We start from the raw sequence: 25903 nt of genomic DNA on the forward strand, positions 1-25903 counted from the left end.
ATGAACTTTTATATGTGAGGTAAAGTAGGATGGGCATATACTCAGTTTCGCCTATTGCAAAAAAAATACATATTAAAGGGGAAGTCAAGTCAGAAATGAACGTCACAATAATTTGTTCTATACAGCCCCACGAGTCTGAATACTGTACTCGGATTAATATTGTTTTGATTGAATATGAATTAAGCAGCAAAATCCACTTGTTTTTACCTATCTTGAGTAGGGGGACTGAAAATGACATCACAGTGCCTACGGGCAGCTTGCGAGTCATGTGACCAATCCAAAACAACAAGAAATAAATAACCATATCAATATGGTCAGTGATGCAATTTATTAATAAATGGGAATACTTTAACACAACTATATGCAAACAGATACATTGAGGGAGGAAAGATCCTGATATTGATTTATTGGTATATGATTGAAGTGGGCATAGGTAGAAATGTGTACATGAATTGTGGTGACAATTGGTCGTAGTTTTGTGACAGGAAGCTACGTTGAGGTTTTTCACGAGAGTGAACCTCTACGGCAGTTGGATCATCAACTGATGGCCTGTGGGCCAAATCCGGACCACTGAACAGTCCAAACCGGCCTGTGACTAGATTCAAATAATAATATTATGCTAAAATTTGATTCCTATTGAACTTTTATTTGAGAGTTTGACCCCCCAAAATTTTGGCCCTCTGACAAATAGAGTTTGTGAGCCTTGCTCTATGGGGAGGAAAAAAAATCCTAATTCTGTGGCTCCACCACAATTGAAAAAAACTGCCCAAATAATTATAATTGATTCAAATGATTTTGGTTTTATGTTTTTTCATTGGAATAATTGATCACAGGTTACTAAGGGCTACTACGCTCAAGTGTTGGTAGGATCAGGCAGCTTGTTATATTCTAAGGAAATTACCGTAATTTTCGGACTATAAATCGCGTTTTTTTTCATAGTTTGGGTGGGGGGGCGACTTATACTCAGGAGCGACTTATATATGTTCTTTTCACAAATTTTTACTTGATCATTAACACATCACTTACTTACAAGTATAGTTGACCACTTCACATGTTATCTTTAGTATAGTTGATCACTTCACATGCTTTGATATCTTTATCTTGAACATATTCAAAACATGAAAAATAGAGAGAAAAAATCAAATAAAGTAATTAACACTTTAAAGCGCCATATCCTCTGGACATGTCCTCTGTCACCAGGATGACATAAAGGACGAGAAATTTGATCGATGGATTTAATGATTTGGAGTGACACAAATGGTTTGATAATATTGTTGTCAAGTCAAGTCAAGTCAAGTTTATTTGTATAGACCTAAATCACAAGCAGTCTCAAAGGGCTTCACATAGACAAAAATTGACAATTATTCTCAAATAATCACATTGTTTATGTGATAGTTATTTAAAATATAGTTTATATATCGTTGTATGGGCCTGTGGAATAATTTGAACTGCGGCGCGGCACACGGCATTGTTGACAAAGGACGATCGATGGATTTAATGAATTGGAGTGACACAGATGGTTTTATGAACGTGTTATTTATGTAATAGTTTTTTTTAAATAACTGAATGTTACGTCAGGCCCGTTCTCAGCTCCTCGTTTGTGTTTGTCACGTTAGCATACCGTATCATTTAGCCTGTTGTTGCTCGTTCATGTCTGTTCTTGGTGTTGGATTTTGTCGAATAAATTGCCCCCCAAAATGCGACTTATACTCCGGAGCGACTTATATATGTTTTTTTTCACTTTTTTGGGCATTTTATGGCTGGTGCGACTTATACTCCGGAGCGACTTATAGTCCGAAAATTACGGTAAGCCAATATAAAAAGAAAAATTGGCTAACTGCTGCTCTGCCAAAAACATAAATACAAATTTAAGGTAAAAATAAGTGATTCTTATGCTTTAAAATTTCTCAAGGAACTACAGTTGCCATAGAAATAAAGTATTGTAAAGTAAGTAAATAAAATAAAGTAAATAAAGTAAAATAAATCAATAAAGTAAGACAAAGTATTATATACTTAAAAAATAACAGCCAATTCAAGGGACCTGTTTGTTTGGTATTGTGTTTATTTGTCAGGCAAAACCTTTAATGAGTGTTATTTTTGTCTAAATGATGAGCAAAACAAGACCAGAGCTGACAAACATGTTTTCCCCAGTATTGATTAGACAGACTATTAGCTGATGTAATTCCCATTTGTTATGATGCCATGACATACATAATAGCAACAAACACAGTGTAAATATGATGATTAAACCTCAGGGTCATGCGTCCACTATCCCCAGGACATCAATCTACTGCCAGTGCATGGCGCTGGGACTAAACATTCCCTAGTGGAGTCAAGACACAAACATGTGTCCATTGTCACCGTGACAATATCAGAAAAACAGGACAATGGCCGCCCCCCTCTGAAAGTATTGTTTTTACAAAAGACTAAAAGCATTAGTATTTGTAGCAGAACGCCACGATTTTAGGTGGACAAAAGCACACTATTATAAGTATAAAACAGACTAAATTGTCAATTTCGGATTCACAGACATAATCTGTATTCAAAAACAAATCCTGCGACGCGTTCGGCCACCGCCTGATTGCTAATGTAGTCGTTAGCGGGCAGTCAAGCTAGCAGCCACCAAGGTTGTTCATAGGCTACTATAGAACAACAGCAAAGGGTCAACAAAATATAAGGGAAACATGTAACATGACTTTTATTTTAAAGTTGGCCTTTGGATGCAATTGGTTTGGCGGCGGTATTAGCTTCAAAGTGAGGCTGGCCTGACCCATTCTTAGAGTACAAAAAGCATGGTGACAGGAGGTTCAAACAGGAGCGCAATATTCCATTTCCAGCCCTCATGCACACTGGCTTATGTACATCCCTCCTTGTTCTGTTAGAAATGTATATTTCTCAAACCCTAACACTTTCTTTTTAAATACTGCTAACAGCTCATGTCTGTACAAACAGCAAAATATCTAAGCTTGCTGACGACATTAGCATTTAATGATCACATGGTGGACCTTTACTTAGCTATGATTAGGTTAACAAGCAGTTTATCAAACTAGTAATCTCAGATTTGTTTTTATATCGGGTGATATTACCCTACGACAGAGCGGACATGTCAAATTTGACACCGTCCGACAACGCACGATAAAAATTCTCCAACTCAAGTGTCAATATTTATGTGACTATCCACTGTTCCAAGCTCCATTGAGGAAATACAAAATTGTTGGTCATAATATCACTGTAAACATCAGAAGCTTTTTTTTAAAGGTCACTCCATTATGACAGCAATTTCAGGGACAGTGTGAAACACTGGACACCATTTTTGGACTTAAATAGTAATAAATATTGGAATCACACTTATTTTTAATAGAGCATTAAACAACTGTTTCATAAACAAGAATCTTTCAAATTCCCTGGCGACGTGGTACGCTGCTGTCTTCTGATTGGAGCGTTTTGGTGCTCAGCAAAGTATAAAAAGAGGTGCCCTGTTTGACCAGCGAGGAGATCTTCATCTTCCTCATCCTGTCACCAAAATAGGCAGGAACAGGGTGGAGGAGAAGCCGGCGATAACAACACGGGGAGTCGATGTGCCGAATGGATCAAAGATGAGGAACGCAACTGCCTTCACCTTTTTTCATTTGACAGGATTGAGCCACATGACGCAACGGCTTCGAGTGCTTCTTTTCGTAATTACCTGGCTGTGTTACGCTGCCATTTTGCTGGTCAATCTTGTTCTTATTGTTACTATCATACGAGAGAAAAAACTGCACGAACCCATGTACTTGTTTTTATGCAATCTATGTTTTAATGGCCTTTATGGGACTGTTGTCTTTTTCCCCAAATTCCTTCACGATCTGTTGTCGAAAAGTCACGTTATATCTTATTTTGGCTGTCTGTTGCAAGTCTTTGTCATCTATTCTTACGCAGCGTCTGAAATTGCCATTTTGACAGTGATGGCTTACGACCGCTACGTGGCCATATCTCGACCGCTGGAGTATCACTCCATTATGACAAAAGGCAGGATGGTGTTCTTGATGCTTTACTCCAGAGTAACACCTTTGATCTGCCAGGCCATTGTGGTAATCATGAGCTCCAAATTGGAACTTTGCGGTTCCCTCATTGACAAAGTCTACTGCGAGAACTGGTCCCTCCTTCAACTGTCCTGCAATCCTACAACATCCAACAGTATTGTCGGATTTGGGAATATTGTATTTTACTTTGTACACGACCTCTTCATTCTGTGCTCCTATGTGCAGCTGGTTAAATTAGCTTCGAGGTCTAAAGAAGGGAAAAAGAAGTTCTTGCAGACGTGTGTGCCGCATTTGCTGTGTTTGGTCAACATTACCGTGGCTTTGCTCTTTGACCTCATGTACGCTCGTTACGGCACCAGCTCCATGCCTCGGAGTCTCAGGAATTTCATGGCCATCCAAATTCTCGTCATTCCACCGTTACTCAATCCGATCATTTACGGCTTGAAACTGTCCAAGCTTCGAAACAAAGTTTTGCAATATTTTAGAGGGAAGAAGAGCTTTGAATAAATTGAGATCTATTTTGTGCAAATGAACAAGTTGGTTTGGTCTCTTATTGAAAGGTTGTTTTGTAATTTTGTCAAAATATTTTTTCCATTTTTCTTTTTCAGAAAACTAAACTAAAATAGCTAATGAGACGTGTGGTTTTTTTTCAATTTTTTGTATCAATGTCAGAAGTTGCTGGTTATTAAAATGGTGCAAGACAACTCATCCGTCACAAAGTATTTCATAGACGATACCATCACCCAAGATCTCAGCCATGGGTAATGTCTTGTTTATATCATGTAGACATTAGAAATAAAAAAAAAAAGCCTACTTTGACATTGTAATTTTGGTATCTGTTTTTAAACGAAGGGAGTAAAAGTAAAAAGCACCCATGAACAAATCCTCATGGAAAGAACAAATACTTGAGCGGGGGTAAAAAAAAGTACAGTATTTTTACTTGATTATTTCCCGCCACTGCGCCGAATCAGATCTCGTCCCAAGAGTGCTAACAGCCAGCATTAAAAGGCGCACGTACTCATGATGATCATATCTTCCGACGTGAGCAGTAGGTCACGGACAACATCACGAAGACACATGTTGGTAAGTATGCAGTATGTGGTTCTTCACTGTGTGTTCTGAATTGAAATTTTGACAGATCATTGAGGGCAAGCCGTCATTTCCAACCATACATGAATAAGAAACTGAAGCAACAATACTTTTAAATGTTACATTAAGGACTCATCAAAATGTCACCAAGGAGTTACTGAGTGGGAGTTATACTTTATGTGCTCTGAGGTTGACTGGTGATCAAGTCATGTAGAAAATAGAAAATGGTTGGCTTCTCTGCTGGTTCTCTACTGCCACGGTGATCTGAATTTCCACTTTGGAAGCTATAATGATCATTAAGATGAATAGCATTGAGATGAAGGTGTTGAGAGAGCTGGAAAAGAAGCAAGATGAGAGAGAGCAAGTACCAGAGGATTTGCACAAACTACTTTTTTAGAGCCAGGACATTCTTCATATGGTGCATAGGTGCTACTGACCCTCGTTTCCCTTTTCACAGATGGTGTCAAGTAACAGGTTGTTACGACTCACAAAGGGTCTGGGTGGGTAAGGATGACCAACAAGTTCATTTTTTTCCAGCTCTCATAGCACATGTTGGACCATCCTTTCTGAGAACCACCCTTCTCTTTTCTCTTCACAGACGGTGTCAAGTAACAGGTTGTTATGTCTTCTGAGTTTGCGGGTGTGTAAGGATGCCCAATCTAACGCTTCCTCCTTACTTTAATCTCACCATGTTCATAAACATCGGCCCGTACCGCTACCCGGCGCTGGCGGCATGCCTCCTCCTCTACGTCTTCATCGTGTGCGCCAACTGGGCCGTCCTGGTAACCATCTGCCGTGAGAAGACACTTCACGAGCCCATGTACGTTTTCGTCGCCTGCTTGTGCTTCAACGCCCTGTACGGCTCCACAAGCTTCTTCCCCCGCTTCCTGCAGGACCTGGCGTCCGACGTTCACCTGATCTCGCGCGCGGCCTGCTTCACGCAGATCTACTTCATCTACACGTATGGAGCCAACGAGATGACCATGCTGTGTGTCATGGCGTACGACCGCTACCTGGCCGTGTGCCATCCGCTGCACTACCACACCAGGATGACGGTGAAAAAGGCCCTGAGCCTGGTTGGCCTGGCGTGGCTAGTTCCCACCATCTTTCTCACCATGGTTATCTACCTATCCGCAACGCTGCCCCTCTGCGGCAACGAGATCTACAAGGTGTTTTGCGCAAACTGGAATGTAGTCAAGCTGTCATGCGTGTCCACTGTGGTCAACAACGTGGTGGGCATGTTCATGACCATCAGCACCGTTTTCCTCCCGCTCACCTTTGTTCTCTATACGTACATGCGCATCATAAGCACGACTTGGAGACGCTCGGACAAATTCAAGGGGAGAGTATTTCAGAGCTGTTTGCCGCACATGATCTCCTTTGTCATTTATTCCTGCATCGTGTTTTTGGATATCACGCTGAGCAGGCAAAATGTGAAGGAGATGAACTCTTTTGTTGCCATCATCTTATCGCTAGAGTTTGTGGTTATTCCGCCGCTTCTCAACCCCCTGGTGTACGGGATGAAGCTATCATGTATACGTAAACACATCTTTAAGATGGCGTGAGACGGGGCCTGCGGCTCTGCTTTTCCTCAGGCAGCAAGTTGAAATGAATTGAATTCTAAGATTGATTATTTTTAAATATTTTTTTGTAATTATTGTCAATAAAGAAAGCCATCTTTAAGCACTTGGGGGTTTTGTGAAATCCAAATCCGTAGTGAATGTGACATCATCACTAAGTATAATGAGTAATGTTACACAGTAAATGTGTTGTTGTGTGATTTATTTCATATCCAAAACAATGCTTCTCTTCACTGATGAAAAAAACATTCAAGTCATGTCTCAGAAAAGTTCAATAAATCCCAGATGGTTTATAGTGCCAATGCAGACTATTTGTTTTATTTTTCCCACCTTTAAAGATTCCAATTACCAATGCAGACTATTTTTTATTTTTATTTTTCCCCACCTTTTAAGATTTCAAGATAGCAATCGATCATGATCTCAATCTCCTTTTTTACATTGTGATGTCATAAACAATGAACAAGTATATTTCTGAGACAATAAAGAGTATTGATTACTTTCAAATGTAGGGAACAAATGCACAGCAAAGTATTTCTACTTTGCTACTATCTGCCACTGAGCTGGAGTCAGAAAAATTCCCAAGGGTGCAAAGAGACGGCCTTAAAAGCTGCGTGCGCTCGTGGTGAGCGAGTCTAGCTTAAACGTGAGCAGTAGCTCACGAACAACAACATGAAGAAACGTGTTGGTGAGTATGCACTATGTTTGTGGCTACTGAGCGTGTCATGTTTGTATTCTTGAAGCCGCTATTTATCCCGTAAAAAAATATCAGGGGAAAACATTTCGAAATCTTGGATCATCACTGTTGAATTCAGTTTTCCACAAGTCTGCAGCAGAGTAGTGTGACCAAAGAGGGTCAATGATGTGATTACATTCACATTGGAGTGCAATTGTGCTTAATGATCAATAATTTGATAATACAACAGAAGTGTTTGATGTGTTTTTGTGCATGTGTGTGTTAACTGCAAGTCAACTGTATTGTTCTGAACCAATTCGTTCAAGCACGAGTAGTGCTGAATGGCTTTATGTGATGTGCGGAGTGCCAGTGATAGGAACTATCCCAGCCGGGATTGTGTTTTGAGGCTTCCACATTCAATATGTAATAATTGAGTGCTAAGTTCTGGCTGCTCAGGTACCTAGTACTGCATTATGAAACAATGGAGCAAAACAACCTTTAACAATCTCTTGCGACCAAAGGGCTGACAAACTATATTAATTTAGTCACCACAGGAAGGTTTGAAATAAAGCATATATAATTTTGTCCGGGTTCATTTTGAATTTTGGTGTCACCATACTTTCTGAGAACCACCTTTCTCTTTTCTCTTTTCATAGACGGTGTCAAGTAACAGGTTGTTAGGACTCACGAGGATGTGGAGCATGTAAGGATGCCCAACCTAACGCTTCCTCCTTACTTTAACCTCACAATGTTCATAAACATCGGCCCGTACCGCTACCCAGCACTGGCGGCATGCCTCCTCCTCTACGTCTTCATCGTGTGCGCCAACTGGGCCGTCCTGGTGACCATCTGCCGCGAGAAGACCCTTCACGAGCCCATGTACGTTTTTGTGGCCAGCTTGTGCTTCAACGCCTTGTACGGCTCCACGGGCTTCTTCCCCCGCTTCCTGCTGGACCTGGCGTCCGACGTTCACCTGATCTCACGTGTGGCCTGCTTTACGCAGATCTACTTCATCTACACGTACGGTGCCAACGAAATGACAACGCTGTGCGTCATGGCCTACGATCGCTACCTGGCCGTGTGCCATCCGCTGCACTACCACACCAGGATGACGGTGAAGAAAGCCCTGACCCTGGTCAGCCTGGCATGGCTCATTCCCGCCATCTTTCTCACCACACTCATCTACCTGTCCGCAACGCTGCCCCTCTGCGGCAACGAGATCCACAAGGTGTTTTGCGCTAACTGGAATGTAGTGAAGCTGTCATGCGTGTCCACGATGGTCAACAACGTGGTGGGCATGTTCATGAGCATCTGCACCGCTTTCCTTCCACTCGCGTTCGTTCTCTACACATACACACGCATCATAAGCATGACTTGGAGACGCTCGGCCAAATTCAAGGGGAGAGTATTTCAGAGTTGTTTGCCGCACATGATCTCTGTTCTCGTTTATTCCATCACCGCGTTTTGCGATATTGCGCTGAGCAGGCAAAATGTGAAGGAGATGAACGCTTTTGTTGCCATCATCTTATCGCTAGAGTTTGTGGTTATTGCGCCGCTTCTCAACCCCCTGGTGTACGGGATGAAGTTATCATATATACGTAAACACATCTTCAAGATGGTGTGAGATGGGGTCTGTGGTACTACTTTTCCTTATTAAGGCAGCAAGTTGAACTGAAATTAATTTTAAGATTCAGCATTTTTAGATCATTTAATTTATTGTCCATAAAGAAAGTCAGTTTTAAGCACGCAGGGTTTTTGTTTAATCCAAATCTTGAGTGAATGTGACATCATCACCAATTAAATGTTACACAGTAAATGTGTTGTGTGATTGATTTCATATCCAAAACAACGTTTCTCTTCACTGATGACAACAACATTCAAGTCAAGTCTCAGGAAATGTTCAATAAATCCCAGACGGTCTCCAGTGCCAATGAGGACTATTTTTTATTTTCCCCACCTTTTAAGATTCCGAGATAGCAATCAATCAAGTTCTCAATCTCATTTTTTACACTTTGATGTCATAAACAATTAACAAATCTATCAGTTACAACTTATCTAAAGTACAGATACCCTGAAATAAAATCTACATCAGTACATCAGCAAAGCATTTGTACTTTTTAACAAAGTATTTGTACTCTGTTACTATCTGCCACTGAGCTGGAGTCAGAAAAATTCCCAAGGGTGCAAAGAGACGGCCTTAAAAGACGCGTGCGCTCAAGGTGAGTGAGTCTAGCTTAAACGTGAGCAGTAGCTCACGAACAACAACATGAAGAAACGTGTTGGTGAGTATGCACGATGTTTGTGGCTACTGAGCGTGTCATGTTTGTATTCTTGAAACCTCTATTTATCCCGTAAAAAAAGATTAGGGACAAACATTTAAAGATTTTGGATCATCACTGTTGAATTCAGTTTTCCACAAGTCTGCAGCAGAGCAGTGTGACCAAAGAGGGTCAATGATGTGATTACATTCACATTGGAGTACAATTGTGCTTCATGAGGAATGATTTGATGTTACAACAGAAGTGTTTGATGTGTTTTTGTGCATGCGTGTGTTAACTGCAAGTCAACTGTATTGTTCTGAACCAATTCATCCAAGTACGAGTAGTGCCGAGTGGCTTTATGTGATGTGCGGACTGCCAGCGATAAGAACTATGCCAGCCTGGATTGCGTTTTGAGGCTCCTGCATTCAATAATTAATTTAATTAATCCTGCATTCAATAAGTTGCATTGTGTCAAGTGTAAAAATATTTCATTATAAAATATTCATAAAATATATTATGAAACATAGGAGTAACACAACATTTAACAATTTGTTGTGACCAAAGGGCTTACAATCTATATTTATTTAAAGCATATATCATTTTGACCTGGTTCTTTTTGAATTTTTGTCACATTTTGTACCATACTTTCTGAGAACCACCCTTCTCTTTTCTCTTTTCATAGACGGTGTCAAGTAACAGGTTGTTAGGACTCACGAGGATGTGGAGCATGTAAGGATGCCCAACCTAACGCTTCCTCCTTACTTTAACCTCACAATGTTCATAAACATCGGCCCGTACCGCTACCCAGCACTGGCGGCATGCCTCCTCCTCTACGTCTTCATCGTGTGCGCCAACTGGGCCGTCCTGGTGACCATCTGTCGCGAGAAGACCCTTCACGAGCCCATGTACGTTTTTGTGGCCAGCTTGTCAATCAACGCCCTGTACGGCTCCACGGGCTTCTTCCCCCGGTTCCTGCTGGACCTGGCATCCGACGTTCACCTGATCTCCCGCGTGGCCTGCTACGCGCAGATCTACTTCATCTACACGTACGGTGCCAACGAAATGACCACGCTGTGCGTCATGGCCTACGATCGCTACCTGGCCGTGTGCCATCCGCTGCACTACCACACCAGGATGACGGTGAAAAAGGCCCTGAGGATGGTCGGCTTGGCGTGGCTCATCCCCGTATTCATCTTAACCACGGTCATCTATCTGTCCGCAACGCTGCCCCTTTGCGGCAACGAGATCCACAAGGTGTTTTGTGCTAACTGGAATGTAGTTGAGCTCTCTTGCGTGTCCACGATGGTCAACAACGTGGTGGGCATGCTAGTGACAATTTGTACCGTTTTCCTCCCGCTGGCCTTCGTTCTCTACACATACACGCGCATTATTGAGACCACCTGGAGACGCTCTGCAAAATTCAAGGGCAGAGTTTTCCACAGCTGTTTGCCACACATGATCTCCTTTGTCATTTTTTCCATCGCCATATTTTGCGATATAGCCTTGAGCAGGTACAATGTGGAGGAGATGAATTCCTTCCTTGCCATCATTTTGTCTTTAGAGTTTGTGATGATTCCGCCAGTTCTCAACCCCCTGGTGTACGGGATGAAGCTATCAGATATACGTAGACATATCTTCAAGATGCTGTGACATTGTGCCAAAGATTAACTGAGTATAAATAACTAATTTGATCTGCTGCAAGGAAGTGTAATTAAATGAGATTTATTATATTGTATTAAAAAATTTAAATGTAATCAAATGATTCTTAAGTCTTTGACGTTTTTAATTGACCCAAATTAAGTTTTTCTTTACCACTTGTATTTGCAGTATGCAGATTGTAATGCAACATAATCAGACAGCAAAACAAAAAAATTTAATAAATGTATTGTTGTGTGATTTATTTCTTATTTATAGAATAAAAATAACATTTTCTCAAAGTGAGAAGTCTTTTTTATTATCTCCAAATGTGTTGCAATCATCATTAAAGCTTCTATTCTGTTTTAATGCCTTTCAATTAGGATTCCAATTCGGATCTCAATCTTAGTTGACATCCTATTTTTTATGTAGTCATGAATAAAAGGAACAAGGTGATTTTTTTTTTTACAAAGTAAGGAGTATAAAATACAAATATTTTCTTCTAAATGCTTGGAGTTCATGCAAAACGTTTGTAAGAAAATAAACACTCAAGTAAAGAAAAGAGCTCTGAAAAAAAATCTACCTCAGTACAGTAACAAAACATTTGTACTTTGTAACAAAGTATTTCTACTTTGTTACTATCTGCCACTAAGCCGGAGTCAGAAAAATTCCCCAGGGTGCAAAGAGACGGCCTTAAAAGACGCGTGCACTCGTGGCGAGTGAGTCTTCCAACGTCAGCAGTCCATCACGGACAACAGCATGAAGACACGTGTTGGTAAGTATGCCGTATATTTCCGGCTGCTGAGCGTGTCATGTTTGTATGTTTGAATTTCAAACGTCGATTTACCGTGTGAAAAACCATCATGAGCAAGTCCTAATTTTGTCGAGAGAGGACAATGGAGGCGAAGTGGTAGCCATAGAAAATGGATGGATTGTTCAGCAAATGAAGTCTTGTGAAAGGGAGTTGAAAGTGACAAAAACTTGAGTGTTTATGATGAGAACAGTTGGACAATGATGCTGATGAAGTGTTTGAGATATACCGAGAGGGCCAGGCTGGGTCCAAGGATTTTTGAGGGGCACATTGAATAAAGCCTGCAACGGTACTTCTCACTGCTTTTTGATTGTAGTCAAAAGTGATGTGACAAGAAAGAACCCCATGTCCTATTTGTGGATTATGATCGTATGCTTTAAATGTAGTGTGTATTATTTCATGACATCTAGAGCTAAAATGATAGAAGAAGAATATTTACATTGATGTGATATTTCTTTTCATATTACTGAAATTGATTTGAAAATAACTGACTTTAATAAATCAAAGCCATTTACACACTGTCAGTAACTTTAGGGATTCGGGCTTTGGAGTGGGAGGGCGGAGGTTCGAGTCTTGGGGAGGCTGCATGTGTGTGTGTGTGTGTATGTGTGTGTGTGAGAAAGAGAGAAACAGAAGGAAAATAAAAGAAAAAAAGTCTGCCAGTTTGTTTGTGTTGCCAATAATTTGATATTAACATTTAATGCAGAAAATGAATGAATTTATGGATGATGCAAATCAGCACCATTTGTTGTCTTTTCAACTCAAAATCTGATAACACAACCTAACTACTCATGGCTATATCCTCTTTTAATTTTTAGACTGACTCTTCATGTGAGTTACAGGACTGAAAGTAAAATCAATAAAACATTGAAGCCACATTTGTGAAAATAGCATGTTGACACTAAGTACGATTCAACAAAAAATATGTATGCAAAAACAGCAAAATAATTTAGATAGTAGGACTACTCCATGATTTTAACCCTTTATAGCACTGATGAAACATCATTGCATGGACAGAAAAAAAAACATCACTAATTATTTTCCCTCTTTTCTCTTTTCACAGACAGTGTCAAGTAACAGGTTGTTATGACTCACGAGGCTGTGGAGCATTTAAGGATGCCCAACCTAACGCTTTTTTCTTACTTTAACCTCACAATGTTCATAAACATCGGCCCGTACCGCTACCCAGCACTGGTGTTATTCCTCCTCCTCTACGTCTTCATCGTGTGCGCCAACTGGGCCGTCCTGGTGACCATCTGCCACGAGAAGACCCTTCACGAGCCCATGTACATTTTTGTGGCCAGCTTGTGCTTCAACGCCTTGTACGGCTCCACGAGCTTCTTCCCCCGCTTCCTGCAGGACCTGGCGTCCGACGTTCACCTGATCTCGCGCGCGGCCTGCTTCACACAGATCTACTTCATCTACACGTATGCAGCCAACGAGATGACCACGCTGTGCGTCATGGCCTACGACCGCTACCTGGCCGTGTGCCATCCGCTGCACTACCCCACCAGGATGACGGTGAAAAAGGCCCTGAGCCTGGTTGGCTTGGCGTGGCTCATCCCCGCCGCCTTTCTCACAAGAAACATCTCCGGGTTGGCCAAGCAGCCCCTGTGTGGCAACAAGATCCACAAGGTGTTCTGCGCAAACTGGAATGTGGTCAGTCTGTTATGCGGGTCCATGGAGTTTAGAAATAAGTCCGGCATATCCGTTACCACGTTTGGCATTTTCCTACCGTTGGTCTTCGTTCTCTACACGTACATGCGCATCATAATTGCCACCTGGAGACATTCTGCAAAATTTAAGGGCAGTGTTTTCCAGAGCTGTTTGCCACACATGGTGTCTTGTGTTAGTTATTCCATCACCATGTTTTGTGATGTAGCCCTGAGTAGGTCCAATCTGGAGGAGATGAATCCCTTCCTTGTCATCATTTTGTCTTTGGCGTTTGTGATGATTCCGCCAGTTCTCAACCCTCTAGTGTATGGCTTGAAACTATCACGTATACGCAAACACATCTTCAAAATAGTGTGAGATTGTGGAAGTCAGTGCTAACTAAAAGGAGACCTTTAATGGGCTTTTTTTGTTGGAGAGTAACGGACTCCACCAGGAAGGCCTTAGCCAAGCACTGAATGAGTGGATTTTTTTGGGGGTGGGCGTGGCCAAGGCTCACCTGTTCCACACACTTTACATTGAATTATGACGTCTGCACTTTAAGAAATATTAACGCATGCACTTCCATCGCTGGAGGTCCACTGCCCCGAATATTTTCAAAATACACTTAACTGGCTCGCAAGTGCGCACGCCCCGACGGGTTTACCTGGCTAGCGTCGATGTTACAGCAACCGGGCTGTTCGCTGCAAAGCTAACGAACTACTCAAAGAAATCCACAATATATCATATACACAAACAAATAATTCCAAAATAGACTTACTTGCTGTTCCAGACAGAGGTGCGAAAATGTCCTGCTAATCCTCAATTGTATTGTCCCAGATTGCACAAGCTGTCATCCTTATAACTTGCCACAAACTAAGACGTTTTGGGAGCTGTTTGGGCATGCATTCCATGCATAAAGTTCATTTCTGTAGCTCGGTTGTCGGGAGAAGAAAGACACTGTTGTCCAGCAATGCCTGCGTGGTTGTTTGCGTTGGAAACTTTGGCATGGGGATAGAGTAAAAATTGTATGAACGGGATTAGTGACGCCATAAAATGAACGAAGTGACGTCACAAACTGATCTGCTAAAACAGCTTATTTGTGAATGCTATTTGACAGCCCAGCACACCGTGCACCACTTTAACATCCATCTTACAAAGTTATATTGACAAAGTTAACAAAAACAATCACACACCCTCAACAAAACCACCTTGGGGGTTATTATTTTTTTTTATTGATCTTATTTCAGATTCAGAGTTCATTCCAGAGCTGCTGCATGGCCCATTAAAGTCCCTGAGTCAGAATTAATGTGATTCAGTGACCGCATGCAAGACTGACTACAATAAGAAACTGAGGCGCTGTTACAAAGTTGGAATCTGGGACATGATTTTAGTGGTGGGCTTCAGCTTCAGACACACACACCATCAGCTCAAGTATGTACAGCTTCTCATACACACAATATTGGTGAGATATTCCAAAGTGCACCTTGGAGACCAGTTTACCTACTGGAGAGCAATTTTCTAAAACTATGATTTACATTATGAACACATTTACAGTATACACACAATGTGGGAAATGCTTTTGGTGTTGTTTCTCTAAAAGAACAGCAGGAAGCAAGTTAAAAAAAAAAAAAAAAAAATGACATTCATTTCTTTTATCTACATTGTTCCACTCTGGTGCACCATTAAATGAGTATGGTGGCATTTGTGAATGGTGGAATGCATGTTTGTTGAAGGATATGAAGAGAAGATGGAGATCAGTTAGTATGTGAGTCTGTGCTGCATTTTTTGAGACAAACACAAACTCCAAAGAAAATGCACTGAGAGTTGCTTTGTGATTCAAGTCTTTTAATAACAGGTGAGGGTGGGGTGGGGGTGATGGACCAAAAACCAAAAACAAACAAAAATAAAACAAAAAAAGCAGATGACTCGAGAGGAATGCGTGATTATCGTAAATTCTTTTTAAAAACATGGTGGTGTCAGATTTCACTTTTGTTGACCAAATAAAAAAAACCATCCTGTGCCAAACGCCTGCATCTCTTCTGTGATAGAATTGCAGGAGAAGAAGGAACTCTGCGACTATTCAGCTGGATCTTTCAAAATTATTCTGCAGTCGTTTTAATACACCAGTGAGTCATCTTCCTCTTCATTTTCTACTCAGTATTTTACGACTAGCAAATTTTGATCCAGTATAGCTCCGGGGCTCAGTCAGTCAACACAAATCAGAAGAAGCAATCTCGTTTTAAGGCTTGCATGAAAATCTCAATGGATGGTGAGAATGGAGGAAGTACGTACGTAAAAAACTTTGGATGGACGCTACATGTGCCATAGGAGGGAGGTGGAAGGAGAGTGGAATATGTAACGTGTTGGGGGTTACTCGTATGTAACTAGGACGTGTGGAAAATATCCGTGTTGTTTGACATGGTCGAAAGTGGTGGAGGTGAGGGAGGACGCGGGCCCCTTGCCTGAGCAAGCTTGATTTAAGGCAAAGGTTAATTTAGCACTACGACTACAGTCTATAAGTGGCCAGGCGAATTTTATGTCAACAGCTGCGTGAGGCTACGTGGAGACAACTGGTGACCTTTAGCCTGGAATCTGGCAGAACAACCCCCACACACTCTTCACCTGTCATGGTTGCCGGCTGACTAGTGTTTGAGGGACAAGGGGGAGTTGTTTTGATTAGAAAAATAAGGATGTTAGCTCTGGAACGTATTATAATGGAGATGATTGATTTCAAAATGATTTTAAAAAAAATGTCTTTTTAGCGCATCTGATTTTTGAGATATTTACATTGTGTTTTTAAATTTGATCTATAAAAGCTTGTCAGTCGATATGTGCTGCTGCACCGTTTTGTGTTCAAATATCCATTGCTTAAAGGGTTTGAACACAGCACCTGTGCTAGTGATTAGCCTTTCTATGGCATATTTCATTGTTAGCATGAAGCAAAACAAATGGAATGAATGCAAAGCTATGCAAATGTTTTAAATACACAATGTAATTCTTTTTTTGTTAAAAGTTTTGTTTGACAGTAAACTAACTAGGAGCAGCGTTAAACATTTTGAACAAAATAACAATGAAGTAAAATGATTTTTTTTTATTAATTTCATTCTATATGCTACTTACAACATGAAGAGCATTTAGTTTCGGAAAATGAATTCCAGAGCTTTAGGTCAGGTATGACAGCTTGCACATGCACAGCCCTTTTTGAAGAACCCCCCCGCCCCCTTGAAAAGGGGACCAGGTCATGATGATCACACAAAATGATTACAAAAAAATTAATGGTCATGTTTCCATGGTTTAGTGAAGTTTTTGCTTTAAAAAAAAAAAAAAAAAGAAACACAGGCGTGTGAAAGGGAGACGTTGGTGGGGGCACATGGATGGAGGGCCCTGTTCTGACTAGAAGAACACCGCCGCTTCCTAATCGGGTGACGACGGACAGTAAGTGTGGTTTGTTGGGGAGGTAGTGCAAAGCAAGACGCAGGCTATGTTTGTGGCGTTCCACGTGACTGCAGGTAGGTTAGGAGGTGAGAGGTTTAAGATCGGCAGGATTAACGGGGCTTGGCTGTGGAAAACGGGTCACTACTTGGCTTTAGATGCAGTACAGCATCTCCCCCTCCTCCCCTCCCACCTCATGTCTAGTTGACCTCCGGTGAATTTACTGTTTAGGGTTTCTAAGTCTGCTCTCTATTGTGGTTTCACAGCCGGGTCTCCCCCCCCCCGACCTGGTGACCAATTGGACGGCAGGAGGAGAGCGGGAGTCAGTCTAGGGTGTGTTAGTTTTGTTTCTTGGTCTCCTGGTCACCATAACTGGAACCCGTCTTGTTGACCTCCGTGACGCCGATCAGGCGGCGGATTGCAACAGAGGCTGGGGAGAGAGAGAAACAATAAACACTCAACAGAGAAGACTGAAATGATGAGAAAAAGAAATCGCTAAGCATAAAAAAAAATGAGGCTTCAAAATGGGTGAAAAATCAAGTTCTTGTCTGTGCTCTCAAAAGCTATGTGCATGATCTCATATCTTTACGCGTCTACATTTGCTAACACGTGTGAGCTGTAAAAAAACACTTCAATGCTATACCACAACTGAGTACCACACACTTTTCAAACTTTGCACAGGGGTCTTTAACCGTTAGCCGTACCTATGACGAGGAAGATGATGAAGCCGATAATGAGCAGCGGAGAGCCGCTGACCGCCACTCCGCATGCAAACTTGATAAGTGGTGAAAGCAGCAGCATGGCCCAGAACAGGAAGTTGAGCAGTGTCCACAGACGGCGAGGAGGGATTATTGTGGGCCCCGGGAACTTGCCTTCCTTGCTGTATGTCTCCTGTAAGGCATCCTGGCAGGTGGGGAAAATTCGTGAGCAACAACTGGACGTATTTTCTCACATTGGAACTGGATGAAAAAGTGATGACCACACTTGTCATATGTGAATGAAACGACATACTACCTTCTCCTGGTAGAGCTTATGCAGCCAGTTGGCACACTCTGCCTCGTCATCTGGGATCTCTTCCACAGGGAAACGTCTACAGTGAAGCGGAAAACAAGAACAAGGCCAAGAGTTACAAGTCCACTTGCATAAAGAGAACAAAAGAGGGCATCCGTAAGCCTAACCATGACAAGTGCTACAGAAAACGAATGATTAGGTGAACGTATCGTGAAAACAATGTGGGAGCAAAGGCACTTTACAACCACCAGGGGGCTCCCTCAACTAAAGTAAATGACTTCATCAGCACGCTCTGGAATTATTATTTCACAAACTGATTCATATTCTGACGCAAATGATTTTCTCTGGGTCGAAAGTGTTTCCATGTTCCACTCTCGACTGTCTTTTGTATTACTCAACAAGATTATCATCAAAAGTGGTAATATTATTGTATAGCTGACATCATTTATTTGCCCTAGCCAAATTATGCGGTTACATTTAAGTGCAAAAGGCCCGTGAGAAACGACAGCCACATGAGCAAAGGGGCTCGTATTCAGAAACAATAGCCACATGAGGGTAGGGGATCGTATTCAGACAAGGCTGTGGGGTCGTATGAGTGACGCCTTCTCACCTTACGCTCATGTCAGCTTTGTATTTCTTGCCGTTGACGATGCCCAGGAGAGTGGGGGTCTGCTTATCTTTGAAGTTGAGCGTCACGTCATAAACGGCAGTCACTGTATTTAAAAAAAAAAAAAAAAGGGGGGGGGGGGGGGGGGTCAAATACGAAACGTTACATATGACGTGTGTGTGTGTACTTTTACACCGTACCTGTGCCCTTCAGACATCGCAGCGTGGTTGTGAAGCCCTTGGTGCGTGGTAGAAGGTGATATTTGAGCTTGGGCAAGCCTTTGCTCTCTGCTACCTGCATGCTTATTTGGTGCTTCTTCTCTGTAAAGCGGGTACCTTCGCAATACAGCAGGAACTGAGGGCGAGAGCATTTGCCAAGTTAACACATACACAATACAACTCTGGGATTGTTTAGGCTCAGTGTGGCATTTTTAAGGAGGAAATTCTGGGCTCAAGGACAAAACAAGTCTCCTGCGGTGAGATGTTAAGTACAGCTGGAGCGCTCAGAGAGCTTCATTTGTATACGACTGGCAAGATAAAAAGTAGGCCAAAAGGGAAGAATTTGTTTGTTCCCTGGAAGACATTTTTTGATATTCAGCGGTCATTCTGCTTCATCTAAAATCTATATTTGTAAATTTAGCTGTGACGTCAAACTGCAATATTATGTTTCGGTTCACAGCCAAAAGCAGGTTGATTACAAATGACTAGATAAGGCCGTTCTGGATTGTTGTTCTAGCCGACCAGACTTAACCTCAAATGCTTATTTGCCTGACGGGAATGTTTTAGCTGATTTTGAATTGGACTGAAGTTTGCAGATTTGAATTGAAATTTGAAATCTGTTGATTTGCACTCACCCACATATGTTCAGGGTAGTCCTTAAGCCTGTCAAGTCCGCTGAAGACAGTTTTGCGGTCTTCTTCCCACTTTCTTTTGCAAAACACGATTTCCAAGAAGTACCAGGTCCAGCCAATCAGAGGAACCTTCAGCAGCTCATGCTTGGCTAAGACTTTTGAACTCTAAAGGGAAAACGGAGGCAATTGTCATTTCTTTTCAAATCAGGACTGTGGTCAACCATTTTAAAATGTGCTAAATGACTGCAAATAACATCAATCCAACTGACCCCCAGGATACCGTATCTTTCGCACATGGTCCAGCCACACAAGAAGTCGATCTCATAGTTGTGGTTGAGGATGATGATGACGTGTTCCTTGCCAAATTTGTCCACCGTGGCCTGGTCCGTGTATAAAGTGCAGTCGGTGCCGGACCACCACTCCAGCAGCATCACCAGCTCTGTCCAGAAACAACAATTTGAAAATGGACCCTCTAAAGCAAATCTCCTCAAGTTCATGCAAGATGGAAAGATCCACGGGTGTCCAAAAAATATTTCCTGGTTGACCACAAACGACAGGAATCTATTCTACTCACGGCTCCAGAGCGAGTAGGCGAGCCGGCAGTTGATTCTGCGATAGAGCTGCTTGTTGATTGGCCAGATGACGCACGTGCACAGCTGGATGAAGTTTATGATGAGGCCGCTCACCACAAACACAAAGCCCATCAACAGTTGAAGGATGAACAGGCTCTTGATGTAGGCCAGGAGAGCCATGATGCAGAAGGCCTAGGGGAGCTGAGGAGGCTCCTCTCTATGCACGATGACCGACCTAAGGGAGGAAACACACACACAGGGTAAGAGAAGAATCATTAAAAAAAAAAAAAGAATTACCATCAATGACGGAGAAAATGAAGTCATTTCCTCACCACGGTGGTCTCCTTTTACAAGCCTCGTTTGCACGGTCCTTCGGCCAATACTACAGTCCTGAAACCAGAGATTTAATTAATGACAAGGAGCTGAAGAAAAAAAAAAGACTTTTGAAAAATGCCTGTATTTGGTCATATTCAGAAAATGAACAGCTACGAATAGGACCAATGATGCTGACTACACTAAAGTCTGCCAAGGCTATTTCCTGCTTCTCGCAATCTATCTTAGCTTCACACTCCACAGAGACACTGAATTTGACTTACATCTTGCTGATAATCACCTAGATTGCCATCTTAAATTACAGATGTCAGCGACTGAACAAGTACCCGCCATAGCTCTTGCTCAGCAGTAAGAAATACACCATTGCAGTTGTTGGCAAAACAGCTCTGTCACGCTCCAGAGAAAAGAATTGCCTTACAGACAGAACACATCAAGATAGAACTACCATGAAATAAGAGCTGGAATTCTGAACTTTGCTCTCATATTTGTCTTCGGATCTGACACCCAAAATATCGTTAGTCTACAACCAAAACAAAGGAATTGACCTTGCCATTCCAATACGTTATCACGACGGTGTTATAGTTCAAAGTTGCCCAATTGGCTGGTGAGCAGTGTCCAGATCACCCACGGCACTAATGAGCACAAGGGCTACGGAAAATAAGACAGGTGGATAATGAAAAATGGAATAAAAATGGACCGCCCCTCCCTTTTATACAAGCTTCCCAAACTACACGCAGTAATCAGTCAATTTTAATGGGCCACACTTGCACATTCATTACATGAGGACATTCTTTCTATACTCCAGGACCGTGACATTCTTAGTGACAATAAAAATTAACAGCCACTTTATGATTGAACCATTTTTAAAAACACCAATTAAAAAAAGAAATATTTACTGCCATGAGCTGCCCTTTCTTCACTCTATGGAACAAAAATTTTGGGTTGGGCTTCTCTTTCCAAGTTGTCCATCTTAAAAGTGAGAGTCATGAAAAACTGCACACAAATGAAATATTTTGAAGAAGAGCTAAACTTTTTGTTCTACCTGACATTCCAATGTGTAGGCTAACAAACTAACACAGACTGATTGAAGTCATACAGCAGCAACATTACCTCAGCTCGGTCGATGCGCCGTGGCCAAGACGGAATGCGTTCGAGTGATGAAATATTGTCACGTGATTCTCTGTGCTCCAAGTCACTGCATGTCATCAAGTAGTGATCCGTGTTGGCGTAATGACCTTTGTGCTAAACGGGAGTGCTCGAGTTAAGTTGGTGAGGTCTGAAAATGTCCTTTCGATGGGAGTATGTGTATCTTATCGCCGATCTCTTGTGTACCTTATCTGTTTGTTGTGTAATATATACCACAATGTTGTAACATTTTTACAACAAAATAATATCGTTTGAGATTTCAGGTTTTATACTGATGCACAGTAAGGATGTTTGTAACAAGTTTGTATTTATGTCTTGGACTACATTGACACATACTAATTGAAATTGAAATATTTTGGGGACGAGTGAAAGAAAGATTTCCACACTTGCAAAGACCTTTGTTCTTATTTCCTCTTGACACACTTTTTGACCTAGCTCACATGCGTGTACTTTGGACACTTTGCCTGCCAAGAAAAAAAAACAGAAGCAGCAACTCATAGTGCCTACTGAGAAAGGTGCTTTTGAACAAAAACTGAATGTTTAATCGGGGCCTCTGACAACAGGTTCACATTACAAAAATCAAACTATCCATAGTGAAATTAAGAAAAAGAAAAGACTTGCTGCAAACACTTGAACACATATGGCAACTTCTCTTGAGTCAATTGTGTCTCCTGCATCCTTTACCCAGATTTTCATGCCAGAACTTTGCAAGGTCAGGATGGTCCTCGTCATGGGTACTGTATTTATTATCAAAAGACTTTCAAAACAGGACTCCAATTTTTGGTGGTGAACGCAAGTAGCTCAAAATTATCTGGGTCTCTTCCTTATTTTGTAGCACCGCAACACGTCTGATATTTTTTATCGTCCTCTGCTTGATCTGCAGTTTGTCTTCTTTCAGTTTGAGAACACCTCCTTGAGAGACGCCAAATACCGTAGTAATGATAATTAAAACAAAATACTAATATTAACCATCTGAAATTGTTTCTCAGTACAGTTTCATCTGCAGAAGCAACTGAACTTGACGGAACGATTAGTCGCTGACTGGGTTAAAGCTACTTAGAGCTGGACAGCTGTTTGTTCCATTACCAACAAATAACCAGCAGTCGCTTGAGTGGAACTTACACTCCGTCTACTTTCCTACTCTTGAAATTCACCAATATCATTAGTATAACTCACCAGTAGACATAGTAGCCCATTGCCACGAGCACCAGCGCACCGCAAATCCCGGTGAAGATCATCACAGCACTCTGGTTTAGCATTTTGGTGGATGGTGGTTCACCAGATGAGCGCCAAAATAAAAACAAAATACCAGCAGTGAGCAACAGCAGCAGCAGGTACTCACAGGCTGCTCTGCTCCATATCCATCATAATCCAACCGAAGGAAAGAGATTATGATGACAACAAGAACACCTGTTGGAGGAACTGCCTGATCAGCAAATAATTACCAGCAACCAAAGAAGCCCCACCAAAAAAATAAAACAACAAAAAAATGTTGACTCTAATTCAGAGCAAGCAGGAAAAAAAACAAATATCCACTGTAGACTGCAAGAAGATTCATCTAATCGACGAAAGGTAGGAGGTAGGCTCACGTCCCGTAGCAAACGGCTGACTGTATTCTCATTCCCTAATCCAGTGGATTAGATTAGTGACGATTAGCGAGCGACAGGCATCCTGGATATGTCGCGTTTCATTACCATTAACCAAAATTGCGGAGACGAACAGTTGTCTGGCAGAGTTTGACATCCCATCTTGCTATTGGTTGTCTTGCTAGCATCTCTTCAATGATAATTTTGCTTACAACCCAAGGCCAAAAATATCTTGATGGCTACAAAACGTTGAGTAGTTGTAGTTCTCTTCTACTCCATGTGTCCTGAAGAAAGTAGTCAGTGATAATTTATTCAGAAATACATAACCGCTGACTCGAGTTGGCAACATCTGCCAGCAGGACTTGTCCGTGACTAACATCAAAGTTGTGATTTGCCGCCAAAATAAACTAGTTAACTCACATTTAACTTTATGATGTGACTTTAAAAGCATTAAGTTTATTCGAGCATTATATTAATTATGTAAGTAGTATTGTGGCAGACCTCCACACATGTAACCTTCGTCACTTTAACACCTTATCACCGAATTCTTTTGGACTTTGAAACCACAAAACGTATTATCCACTATCTGATTCACAGCAATAATGCTTCAGCTCAAAAAGATATCGAAAAGCTAAAATTTCACTTCAGAGGGTCCCAATGTTGGAAGTAGGTTTAGACTGGTCAGTGGGCATATTTAATTCTTGAAAGTTCAAGTGGTTGAGTGGTACATCATTAACTTTTCCATTGGTAGCATTGGTGTGACCAACTTTTCTCTGTTGCACTGGCAAATAATTTGTTAAAAACTAACAATAAATTCGGTACTTTGATAAATAGCTATAGTGGGGCCTCCTAACACCACCCTCCCATTCTTACTAATGTTTTTATTAACATGTAGGATCTGAGCTAACTTGTGCACCAGTTTCAAAATGGTTGGTGAACCCTGGTTTGCACCCACTAATTGACCCAAGGCTATTGTTGAAAAAAAAAAAAAAATGAAAAAAGAGCAAGACATCTTTTCTATAATTACGCAACAGTGGAAGCATCACCCCCCCCAAAAAATGTTGGTCTAATTCCAACGTGTGAGTCAAGTTAAATGGCATTCGAATGTCCTGCAAAGGTTCCACTGCACGGAAACGGCAACAAGCATTTAGCTGTCACAACAACCGCATGATGAATGACAAATCTGGCATATTATTTACACACCACTTCCCCTTGCTCTCTCTATCAAACATCACCTATAATTGTCTTGGAATTAGATCGTGACATCGTTCAACGTCAGTAGATTTGCACTCATACGTTGTTTTACACAATTTATTTTTTTTGCGTAAAACCAAGTTGACTTGGCATCGTTAAGACCCCACACGCTACTAGCATGCCGGCCGGCCGACCGGCGGTCATATGGTGAGCCGTTAACTGTGATCCATGTGCCGGGGACGTCAGACTCCATTCTATGAACTCTCAGTAGAAAGCAGTTTGGTTGCCTTCCATGACAAATTACAATATTAATCGAGCTGTTTGGAAGCTATTCTAAGACAAATGAGTGGCGTACACGAGCCCTGCACCTTACCTTGAATGTGTAGAATTTACCCCAATAACTTCATCGACAGAAAAGTAGCCACTATCCGACTGGGCTAGCATGTTAGGACTTTTTTTTTTTTTGATAGTAAGAGAATATTTAAAATAAAGGGTGTGTGTTGTTGGTCGTGCGGCTTTCTTGCTAGCCTTCGATGCTACGCTAGTTAGCTAGCTAAAGCTAGCTGACAGTAAGGCACATTCTCAATAGGCTTACCTGACAATTGATCACTTTGTACTGAAACCAGCACCGGAGATTCGGGAATACTTCAGTCAATGGTTCAGGGCCTGGTCAGGTTGTGGGAAAACAAAAAACAAAAAGAAAACAACTATCGGACCGCTTTAGAGAGCACACTATGGCTCAACGACGTGGGTTAACGTAGATGTTACAAAGATGACTTGAGGTCATGCGATTTTCAAGAGCACCATTGTTTGTCGGTGAAAGCGCCACATTTCCTCAAAGCCCCCCTCTGAAGATGTCCATCCGGTCATTCCGGACCACCCTCCCCCTCACCCATTCTCACAAAACGCACACAATAATCTGCAAAACACCTGCCCTCTACAATAATACATTCACCACTTAGCTGTTATTACTTCCTTCCATTACCAAACTGGGGTGTTTGTTCTTTTAAATTAAAACTTTCTTACAATGCACAGAGCACGATCCCTGTTTGTTTTAATATTACACATGTAGTCTGTATTTGGTGGGAAATAAACCAAGCTATTTTTAAAAAAAATCGTATCTCTTTGATACGCACGTATAATAATTACTACAGTGGATAAAAATTATTCTTCTCTTTTGGTGTGCACAATTCTAGACCTCGTCTGCCCCCTGCTGGTGTTTCAGCACATCTGCGTCTTAGAACCAAACCAAGGCACGCATTTTATCTCACTTTAAAAATTCTATATAAAATTCATTGTATGCTTAACGAAGTTCAGGGGTCAGCAACATTTTTGAAACTGAAAGTTACTTATTTAAGGGCTACCAGTTTCATACTTAACACATTTGCTCAAATCACCTATAATTATTCCTCTGTCTATCCATTTTCTCTATCATTTTGTCACTATCA

General features: G+C 41.5%; 6 protein-coding genes across 7 annotated transcripts; 5 read left to right on the plus strand and 1 right to left on the minus strand.

Annotated features, from left to right (window-relative positions):
- Positions 1-3570: 3570 nt before the first annotated feature.
- LOC119115083 (olfactory receptor 142-like) lies at positions 3571-4529 on the plus strand. The gene has a single exon (XM_037239264.1). The coding sequence runs from the start codon at positions 3597-3599 to the stop codon at positions 4527-4529; it is 933 nt and encodes a 310-aa protein (XP_037095159.1). The 5' UTR covers positions 3571-3596.
- A 1054-nt stretch (positions 4530-5583) lies between these two features.
- Positions 5584-6846, plus strand: LOC119115159 (putative gustatory receptor clone PTE03). The gene has a single exon (XM_037239429.1). The coding sequence runs from the start codon at positions 5762-5764 to the stop codon at positions 6674-6676; it is 915 nt and encodes a 304-aa protein (XP_037095324.1). The 5' UTR covers positions 5584-5761; the 3' UTR covers positions 6677-6846.
- A 1182-nt stretch (positions 6847-8028) lies between these two features.
- LOC119115172 (putative gustatory receptor clone PTE03) lies at positions 8029-9180 on the plus strand. Its single transcript, XM_037239449.1, has one exon. It carries the CDS (start codon positions 8074-8076, stop codon positions 8986-8988), a length of 915 nt encoding a protein of 304 aa, XP_037095344.1. The 5' UTR covers positions 8029-8073; the 3' UTR covers positions 8989-9180.
- A 1135-nt stretch (positions 9181-10315) lies between these two features.
- LOC119115162 (olfactory receptor 6N2-like) lies at positions 10316-11478 on the plus strand. Its single transcript, XM_037239431.1, has one exon. It carries the CDS (start codon positions 10361-10363, stop codon positions 11273-11275), a length of 915 nt encoding a protein of 304 aa, XP_037095326.1. The 5' UTR covers positions 10316-10360; the 3' UTR covers positions 11276-11478.
- Positions 11479-11981: 503 nt separating this feature from the next.
- LOC119115165 (olfactory receptor 1D2-like) lies at positions 11982-14136 on the plus strand. The gene is made up of 2 exons (XM_037239438.1): positions 11982-12035; positions 13135-14136. The coding sequence occupies exon 2, from the start codon at positions 13158-13160 to the stop codon at positions 14100-14102; it is 945 nt and encodes a 314-aa protein (XP_037095333.1). The 5' UTR covers positions 11982-12035; positions 13135-13157; the 3' UTR covers positions 14103-14136.
- Positions 14137-15552: 1416 nt separating this feature from the next.
- Positions 15553-25607, minus strand: agpat3 (1-acylglycerol-3-phosphate O-acyltransferase 3). Of its 2 annotated transcripts, none has more exons than XM_037239436.1 (10): positions 25051-25607; positions 20529-20586; positions 20199-20431; positions 19894-20063; positions 19628-19789; positions 18975-19128; positions 18778-18880; positions 18171-18246; positions 17861-18059; positions 15553-17586 (listed from the first exon to the last, which is right to left on the minus strand). In XM_037239436.1, the coding sequence occupies exons 3-10, from the start codon at positions 20374-20376 to the stop codon at positions 17495-17497; spliced, it is 1134 nt and encodes a 377-aa protein (XP_037095331.1). In that variant the 5' UTR covers positions 20377-20431; positions 20529-20586; positions 25051-25607; the 3' UTR covers positions 15553-17494. The 2 variants fall into 2 exon arrangements, with proteins under 2 accessions (XP_037095331.1, XP_037095332.1); XM_037239437.1 differs by lacking the exon at positions 25051-25607 and adding an exon at positions 21640-21760.
- Between the last annotated feature and the right edge of the window lie 296 nt (positions 25608-25903).

The sequence above is a fragment of the Syngnathus acus genome, chromosome 21 (genome assembly GCF_901709675.1).
Source record: "Syngnathus acus chromosome 21, fSynAcu1.2, whole genome shotgun sequence".
Classification (NCBI taxonomy): domain Eukaryota; kingdom Metazoa; phylum Chordata; class Actinopteri; order Syngnathiformes; family Syngnathidae; genus Syngnathus; species Syngnathus acus.